General features: G+C 37.4%; 1 protein-coding gene across 10 annotated transcripts in view; it reads right to left on the reverse strand.

Annotated features, from left to right (window-relative positions):
• The window catches only part of shank3a (SH3 and multiple ankyrin repeat domains 3a), a 140,030-nt gene that overhangs the window by 39,514 nt on the left and 90,313 nt on the right, over nucleotides 1–10,203 (reverse strand). For all 10 annotated transcript variants that reach the window (XR_001776702.1, XM_017305277.1, XM_008411317.2 and 7 more), the window contains one exon: nucleotides 2,475–2,588. Coding sequence is in view for 9 of the 10 variants with exons in the window: in XM_017305277.1 (XP_017160766.1) it covers nucleotides 2,475–2,588 (114 nt within the window). In the remaining variant the exon portion in view is untranslated. The remainder of the gene's footprint in view (nucleotides 1–2,474; nucleotides 2,589–10,203) is intronic.

Here is a 10,203-nt window from a genome sequence, read left to right on the forward strand (position 1 = left end):
YGCTGCACATGTTGCTGCCCTGGAGAACGCACCAAACAAAATGTGCCATCTGTTAGTTAAATGGCTGTCCAAACCAAAATGTGGTCACATTAATCTGATGTACTCCCAGTTGTTTACTAGTTGCAATGTTTACATTGATCTCTGCTGCAGTAGCATGGATGATTTGGTAAGAAAAATAGCCTGGATGCTAAAAGTCGCCAGGCTTTGTTGTTCTAACTTGCTGGTGATAGTATATGGCATCCATTTTAAAATTTGGATTGTTTCTTTTCTGATTAGAGGATCTTGCATCAAAATGACATTAAGAACTATGTCTTTGAATTTACAAGCAAAAAGAAGAAAAGGTGATAAGTAAGAAATGTATCAATGCAAAATATATTTGGCCTCAAACAATGAATAAAAGATGGAAGGAATTTAAAAGGAAAACAAAGCAGAACATCTCCCTGAAGGTGGAATCTGTGACTCTTCTTTGAGTACAAGTCCCAATCTACACCTGCTTTTATCAGAAGTGACAACTGGAAATAATCTTGAAGTGATAACAGTTTAAACCAAAAGTGTCCCTTACAGCACAATGTTTATGTTTTGCATGTTATGCAAAATTTAATTCCAAATAATTTTAATCTAATTATGTTGCTTTTTTTTCATTTTTCATTTTTTTTTTTTTTTACATTTAATTATTATTTTTTAACATGATGTTCTTTATTTGTGTTTGTGCTGCCCCACTGAGCCCTCAAATTGCCCCTTGGAAACAAATAAAGTTTTACTGAATTGAATTAACTAAGTTTTACAAACAAAAGCATTTAGTAGAAGAAGTATAGGAAGTAATTTAGGATCTTATTCTGTTTCATACGTTTTACTAGAGCATTGCGTTTGTAGCTTCAGGATCAAATGTTTTAATAATAGTTACTGATCTAACGCCACGCAGAAAAAGACTGAAATATAAAATTAGGCTTTGTTTTAGTGTCTTTGTGCAGTAGAAGCAGTATCCTTCTCACGCTGCCTGGCACCAATGTCTTTGGCTGGYACCTGTGTATTTTGCGCAGCCTGATAACAGGAGGATGAGAGCGTGCATCGGGCTGATAACAGCTGGCATCGAGTGGTAGATTGGTTGTGTTTCTTAGAAGGCTTTTTACAAAGCAAGGATGTGCAACTATGGTTGGAGAAACTGGAGGAGTGTTTCTTCTGCTGTCTCATCTGTGAACCTATAGGTTGAGGAATAAAGGAGATCTTTCTTGTTGCTGCACTGGCTTCCTTTTTTGTAAAAAATGAACAATACTGTATTTACATAGACATGTGTACCAGGACAACTTTTTAACCTTTCATGGTCCCTTAAAATTGTATRTTTTTCTTTAATTTTGCATAATTTGGGCTGTTTTTATGAAAATTTCACAACATTTGGCCAAGATTGGTATTTTCAGTGAAAGTTTTCAGTTTTTCTATATTTGCTTTTACTTTACATATTTCATTACTAAATCAAGCAGTCTGTTGCCCTTTGGCCTTTTCTTCTGCAKCTCAGTTTCTTTCTAATTATGTGCGGAAAATACACTACCACTTAAAATTAAGACCAGCTTTTATTTGTCCCCTGAATAAAAACCCTTTTGGAAATCCGTTCAAAATGTTTAATTTTTTTATGTTTCAGTGGGGAAGGGTATCTATTTTCTAATGCAATGTAAATTCACAAAGTGCATGTATGAAGAAAACAAACTATCCAGTGAATAAAAAATTATAAGTATCAATGTTATTGCATATTTTTGAAACTCCCAGGCTTGGACATAAAAAAAAAAAAAAAAAAAAAAAAAAAAAAAAAAAAATCCCATTTGGATTTTTGATTTCAAGTTAGGATTTCTGAGAATTATTGAATATTTACTGTATATGATGAGGACTAGCTTGGCATGAAAAGCTAAAGAAAAAATATATACCTTAGATATATCATTGATTTTACACAGGACGTCAAGTGATTGTTTAAAAAATTGTCTAAAAGATTGTTTAAATGTAACATTTTAAAAAGAGAAATCCTCAAAAAATAACAGATGAATAAAAAACTGAAAGAGTGCATAAAAATATTATGTTTTAGATAGCAGGATGTAACAGCTGAAAGGAAATTTCACTCAGAATGTATGCTGCTGCAAAATGTARTTAATTAAAAACAGACAATTTCAAATGTTTGAGATGATCAAAGCAGTGATTACTGCTTAACATTACTGTCCAAATGCCTTTCAATTAAYCCAAGGAGCTGACAAMTACRTTACCAAAATGGACTAAGCATCAAACACAGGTGACATATTAAATAAACAAAAAGAAAAGTGAAAATTTGTTTGGAGTAAGAGTTTCTGAAGGGCTTACAGTATATTGGAGAGAGCTAAGAAAACAAACACTGACTCAAAACATCACAGCAAGTCCAAAACATCTTGGACTGTTGTACAATGTGCACGATATGCACATTCATTTGTGCAAGGATGTGATTTATGATTTCTTACCAAGCCTTGGGTCATACTGTCTCATTTGAACTTCTTCCACACAGTCTGCCGGGAACCAGCCAGTTCTTCCTTTGACAGTGCCTTCCCAGAAACCTCCTTCACCTATACTTAGTACTGATGCAGAGAGAAAGAAAGGGGAATCATTACTACTTACACAGAAAACCAGGTTCACGTGAAATCACTGTGAGACTGCAGAGGCTGTGGAATGTTTTAACCAAAAGGCACACGCGGACGAAGAGCAGAGTGACATTAAGCATTTTACGAGCTTGTTTCATACAAAATACATCTGAAGGTGCAAAGACAACGGGGAAAACGACAGGGGAAAAAGTTTTCGTTTTGAAACTGCAGACATGATATTGATGAAAAGGGTGAAAGACACAAGCATAATTGTTGTTTGAACTCAATGGATTGATTACAGCATAGTAAGAGTGGGCTGCGGCTACYGACCCCCTGAATAATGCACTAAAAGTGACGAGATGCAGTTGAAAATGATCATCCTGATGTGGTTAAGCAAAATGCTACGTGGAGTTATTTTAAAACTGCTAACATTTCTAACTAWCAGTTGCTTTTCAGTTGCTGCAATATTACATCTTTCACAAAATATAAGAATTTCTTACATACGTAAAATAATCTGACTATCCTACCAAGTCGTCTTTACTGTCTAAATCTCCTGTGTAGTAAACRTGATATAGTATGTGAGGGAGGAAATGTAAACATTTTACACACAAATRATATTTCATTAATAAAAACTCATAAATAAATGTGTTCACATTTTTTCCCCATTGATAATATGTTGTTTTAAAATAGAACACATTTATAAAAAGGGAGTCAGATATTTAAAAGAGGAAAAACCGTGAAAGAAAACTGTGTTTTTGAAAGAAGTCTGCAAAAGACACACGAGGGTGGGAACGAGAAGAGAGAGATGCCCCCCTAACTTCTCCCATGATAATTAGAGATGAATGTATAGTTGATATTGATCTTCCCTGCAGGGCTGAGCTAGCACGCTAATTTCTACAGCACTCATCTATTATCCCACCAAGCTAACAGACACACCCGCGTGCGTACACACATGCAGACTCCTCAGAGATCACCAGCTGTAACCGAGGCTTTGCCTGAGCGAACCCTTCTACACTGGTTGCTAGGATACGTCAGTACGATGTTGCAGCCGGCAGACAGCCCGCTAAATGATGTACTCTACTTCCTCCAACTATATTCCACTCTGGCATGGGGACATGTTATGGTGATGTAACCTGGGGCTCTATAAAAGACAGTCTGCTGAATGCTACTATGCTCCCCATTGACATTGTTACACAGTGTTTAAAACCCTTACAAGATTTCCTGAAGATCARTGTAGGTTCACATTTGATTTCATCTAAATCTTCCCCAGAGACATACATGAGGAGGCCAGCTCAAACCAGCTCTGTTACATGATAAAAGCTTAGATTATTATATTAAAGTATGATTTATCCAAGTTTCTCTTAGCTGTCACCATCTTCTGGGAAATAGTTATCAAACAGCTATTCGTTTTCTGAAGAAAATAAGTCAGTGCCTTACTTATATTTGCAGTAAAAAAAGGTAAACCAGAGATAAGGCTAATTATTTTAGTGAATCTCAACATCTGATTGCATGTTAACCATTTTATTTGATTAAAAAGCATCTAGTTACAAGAGCGAACGAGTGYATCAAAAGAGCAAATTGGAGTTTATTGATTCCCCAGAAGAATAAAACAAACAGTATACAGATGACCGAGTCCCCCTCTCTAGATTTCCCCTTAACGTAACTTTACCCTCCCTCTCACCTTAGTGGACCCGGCGACTCCATTTTTTCACGGTTAAACTTCTCATTTCTGTTTACTCCACACACCTTCTGTCCCCCGTCTCCTTCTCAGTGTTTCAAACGATTTCCCATTCACCGCCTTGTTCTCTCTCTTTGTCAGAAAGCCTGTCTATACTGCACAGAGGTCTCTGCAGCAGACAGGTGCCAGCTGTGCTCTCTGTTCCCCATTGGCAGGAATGAAAGAAAAGGTAAGACCTCAGATTGATCTTAAAAGCTGCCCTGGTTTAGTTCACTTACTTTCACATCCACCATTTTGTTTCAGGTCTTTGACACATGTGCCTCAGAACTTGTGTATCACTGAGCGTTGAGTGTTTTAGAAAGCTGGGAAATTGCACTACATTGTGTCGAAAAAGACCTGTGCAAAGTTGAAAAGTGAAGTTTAAAAGATAATGTTTTATAATTGACTTAACAAATGCATATCTGAAAAGTGTGTGGTGCAGTTTATTCACTTCCTCTCTACATCAATTTTTACAGCCGGTCAAAATGTTTTTAAGATTCCCGATTGTGTTTGGGTTTTAACTTTGTATGTCTGGCCCGTTGAATGGGCATCATTTTACAAATGGCAGCATTTTTAGGATCTCTGTCCTGCTGGATATTTTGTGACTAACAGCTTTTCTTCTAGGCTTGTCTCWCATATAGATTAGTGCCGCTCATGGTGGCAGTATGTTAGACTACCTCTGTTACAYTAGTTCTTATTTGTTCATGTTTGGTCASTTATTCCCTCTGGCTTTGCATGCTGTGCAGCTGGAGTTATTACTGTCATCACATTTTAGCTTTTGGACAGATTATGTGATGTGTAACTGTTTAACTTGGATCTGATCTGTTTTTAAACMATGTTACTCTTCTATAAAACAAATTTCTGTGGAAAATCAAGGTTAATTTCCCAGCTTGAGTTGTGCCTCTCAGGCTCCTCCAGTTTATGCATGGGCCTTTTGGCTTTATTCAGTTCCCCTTTGAATACATTGGTTCTGATAAAATGTGAAAAATAACAATTACAAATAAATCTGGTTCATAYGAACAGCATTCAGAAGCCTGACGGTGTCATATTTATTTGTTCAAAYTAAAATTTTAGCCATAATGACCAGTATTTGCTGGGAAAATAAAGAACATTTTCAAGCTTGGAAACAGTAACCCAAATGTAAAATATAGGGGGTGGCAGCATCATATTGGGCGTGGAACTTCACAAAATCAATGGTATCTTGAGGAAAGAACATTGAAAGAAAATATTGAAACAAGATTTCAAGGCACCAACTAGGAAGTTAAAGCTAGAGAAAAATTGGGTTTTCCAAATGGACAATAACCCTAATTATACTGCCAAATTGCTTCCACAGGGGAAATCAATGCCCTAAAGTGGCCATCACAAAGTCCTTTTCTACTGTAGATACATATTTGCAAGTAAGTTTTSCCTACAATCTGGAAAAGTACAAAAAAAACCTCTTTTTTTCTCTCTCAAAAAGGAAATTGTTTAAGACATATGTGAACTTCTACGTGGATATTCTATTTTTTTATTTTTTATTTACCCAAGTACACTTAGTGAAAAGAAACAAGACCAGGAAGACATTTTACTTTTTTTCCTCTGTTGCTAGAGTGCTTCGTTGCTTGCTAACATGATCATGAATCTTGGAAATCAGAGGTGAGATCAAAGGAGACAACACAGTTCTGTTTTCACAAAGCAGATTTGAAATATATTCGCCATGTTGCTGTTTATAACCAACCAGACAGCTTTGATAATGATAGTTGCACACAGAATTTATGAAAACCAGTATCGAAAATGTCTAAAGGGTTTTGGCAATGATCACACTGAACAATATGTCAAAAACATGCCAAGTATTTCCTGAATTAAACTCTAGGATTCATTAAATAAATTGGTTACATTAAAAAAAAAAAAGAGTCCTCCTTTTCTGTCAGGATTTTTCAGGGATTAGCTAAATTACAGTTCATTAATTCTGGCAATCAACACCTCAGCTGGACACATGCTTTCGCAGCACAGCCAGCCTCGGAGCCATAATCAACACCACAGGTCAACTAGAGAGAAGAAGGTCCCATTAATTGACACAAAGTCACACATGAACACACTATGCTGCACACTCAGACTGGGAATTCATCTAATCATGTTGCAGTCTGGACTCTCACATCCATGTAACCTTAGTTATAATGAATGGAGATTTTATTGCTTGTGAAGTTTGGTTTAATGCTTGAACACATTTATCGCTAAAAACCTCCACAACTTTTCACACACTGATGATGGTAAGCTATACTTTGTATAGCTACAGCTGTTCTGGGGAAGRCTGAAAAAAGACTAAGATACAGTCTGTGCCACTGGGCCCTTTGACCACCACCAGCAGACAAGGTGGGCGAAGTGTCTTGCCCAGGTACACCACGACTGAGAAGGATGGGACAACTAGCAACCAACCGGCTAGCTGGACAAACTCCTACCTGCTGAGTCACTGTCATCCACAAGAAACATCCACATAACTTTCTGCAGCAAAGACCTAACAAAAAGCGGCTCCAACTGGATATTTACATATGCTGTACAAAAAAGCCACATTGTCCTTCAGTCATGCAACTAATATGGCTGAGGATCATTGTCCATTTAAAARATACCATTTCACTCAAGCTTTTAAGTTCCTATTGAGATGTGGTTTCAATATTTCCATATCATCTGCTTTCCTTGTGATGTCATTTGTTTTGCGAAGTGCACCAGTTCCTCCTGCAGTAAAACACTCAAAAGATGATGCTGTAAGCTGCTTTGGAGTAGTGGCTTCTTMCTCTCTATTTAGCCTGTCAGCCCATGTGGGGATATTTCACAAATAATACATTCCTACAATCTGCAAACAACGTCTTCACAAGGTCTTTTCCTTTTGTTCTGGAGTTGATACATAGCTGTGCCTTTAGTTATTCAAATGCTATAAATTTACCAATTACAAGTTTGCAATGYCTGTACAGGATCATCAGGGCTATTTGAAAGGCATTGAATACTAAGACAAGGTACGGGTAAWGGAAATAAACTTTTTAACCATTCTGGAATTTAGCAAATGTAAATAACTTTATTGTCCTGACTTGTGTAAAACCGGAAATTCAGATTTAATGCCAGACAGTGAAAACATTATCTGTCTTTTTATACAAGGCATGGGAATATTTGTTGTTTATTKACTAACTGACAACAGAAGCAGTTGGCTTAAGTTTAGAGAAAACTACCATCTGCTCACCTCAGCCAAACATATCAAGGTTGCTTGAATGCGCTTGATGATGCAGATAAATAAACCACACATRCTGGTGAAACAGCCAAGCATTTCTGAAGGTAGAACAAGCAAACCTGCACCAGCCAAGACAATCTGATCTCATTCCAGGCTAACCCCGTCCAGCTCCCTCAGGAGAAATTTAAAAGCAAAAGGATCTACAGACATAACTACAGACAGACGCAGGAAAGCCCTGGCACAGCATCACAAAGAGGAAACCAATTCTTTAGTGATGTCTGTTTAGTGAGAAAGTAACCCTCAGAGGACTTCAGGAAAAGCAACATAATTTATTTATTTTTTTGAAAATACTAAAACCTTCCTCTATTGTTGGTTTTTGTGTAGAGCATCAATTCAGCAAAACCATACATCTATCTCGTACACACACACACACACACACACACACACACACACACACACACACACACACAGGCTTCCTTTTTGTACGCACACACAAATTGAAACATGATCTTGTATGAGAGTAATGTTGTTGGGTTATGCTGTTTTATGTAAGTGTAATATGATTTTATGGCAAAACACTGTTCTGTCTGACTGCATGTTCCCATTTTTTGATTGTTTAACGTCTCACTGGGATGCCAGTGGAAACAATGAAAAGACGAACCACAAAGCACGATTAGAAAACACGGTATCATTAGAGAGGGCCTCGGGGAGTGAGACACACAGAAAGAGGCACCGACAAAGAGCGATGACAGAAAGCAGGATGCAGACAGAAACTTACAAAAGGGAACAGCAATCGTTGAACAGACAAGTACTTATTTATGAGTTATCAAGAARTCTGCCGTACAGTATTGTTCTMTCTGTGCCTCGTGCTTCTTCATCTTGCCCTTGGTTAAGGCAGTCACGACTCCTGGTTTAAAAATAGCATCAGTGAGGATGCAGAGCTATTTATACTCTTCACACGCCCTGCCTGCACGCTTCAATGCACCCCTGTGCCCGCGCGCGYGTGCGTGTGTGTATGTGTATGTGTGTTTTTTGGCAGCGCATGTCAGAGGAGTGAATGAACTCTTTGATTCTCTCTCTACTTTGTTCTAATGCTTTAACCTTAGTCATTTATAGTCATTCATATGGTGTTTTTTGTCTTTTCCATTTAGATTTTATTTATTTACACAGTAAAGGCAAGATAATGTCTTATGAAGGTAACTATAATCGATTAAAAAATAACGAGAACTACAAACAAACTTAATGTGGAAAACTTTGCAGAACGATGTTATTCCATCACAACAGTGGATGCATTAAAGTTTTGTTTTTGCCTGTAGACACAAAAACATGAAGGGTACATCTGAATTGATGTACCCTTCATTTTTTTGACTCACTACCAAAAATTGGTGCTAACGGCATTTGGCCCGTCAAAAAGGCTGCACTGAATTTGTCAGACATAAAAACAATAAATTTTTATTTCCACAAGATAAAGGGATAGGATATATTCAGCTTGAAGTTAATGCAGTCAAACACACAACATGTGATGTACCTGTTAAAGTTTCAAAGACGTTGTGTTCTTTTTTGATTAAGGGGACGTGAGTCGACTGATTCCTCTGCGGTATTTATTAGGAACATTAGAACAGGGGCTACAGGTTTGAGCAAGGGCCAGTCGTAGGCCGGAAAAGGTAATGTTCTAACATCCAGATCTTAGTTGTGTACCTTAGAAGGACATCAAACAAGATAAAAATGCATCTACTGTATCTAAACTACTGACTTGCAGCTGATTTTCTGTGTATTTCTGTTCTCTTAGACCAGGGGTGCCCAAAGTCGGTTCTCGAGGGCCGGCATCCTGCATGTTTTAGTTCCCTCCCTGGTGGTTGTTACAACCTTTTCAGCTTGTCAATTTTCCTCTTGGGGCTTCTAACGAGCCATCATTTGATCGAGGTGAGTTAAATCAGGGAGATAACTAAAACATGAAGAATGCCTCCCCTTGAGGACCAACTTTGGGCACCCCTGTCTTAGACTTAGATAAGAATTAATAACCCTCTCATTTTTCTACCTTATCACATAGTATCTCCAAAATAGCTTTATTGAGGAAATGGTACCATACGATTAATACATGTCAGCAGAAGTATATTAAGCGTTACCTGGCACTTAAAGGAGGCGTTTCTGAAACACCTAATGTTGCCAAGCAAACTCTTGTTGACACACAGTTAATAAATGTCCCTTCAAATTTTAAAAATGACTACAGTGRTGCTGCATTAGTTTGACTATTTCTGAGCATGAAGTTACTGAACTGTTTCTTTTTATTTTTAGTAGTCACACATTTTTAGCATTTTCACACTCTGAGACGTCTAAATAAAATGAAGCAACTTGATTCTCACAGTCATATTTCACACATTTATTGTGCAAACAAAACAGTAAGGCTCATGGGTATGGAAAGCCAATTTGGAAAACGGTCACATGTTTATTAGTTCCACGTTGCATTGAACAAAGAGCCAACCTAGCGTTTATTTAATGCCACTGCATGTCCAATAAATGCCACCAAAGGCTTAAGAAGCACCACCTGCTGTTGATGAAAAACAGAACTTGGTGGTAAACAGAAAGGAACTCCACGCTCTGATTTTGTCAGCCAGTAAACCAGGCTCATTTTAAGAAAAACATATCTTTGTATTAAGGGTCAAAGCAGATAAAATAAGTTTATAACATGCATATAT

This window comes from Poecilia reticulata, linkage group LG6 (genome assembly GCF_000633615.1).
Source record: "Poecilia reticulata strain Guanapo linkage group LG6, Guppy_female_1.0+MT, whole genome shotgun sequence".
NCBI lineage: Eukaryota > Metazoa > Chordata > Actinopteri > Cyprinodontiformes > Poeciliidae > Poecilia > Poecilia reticulata.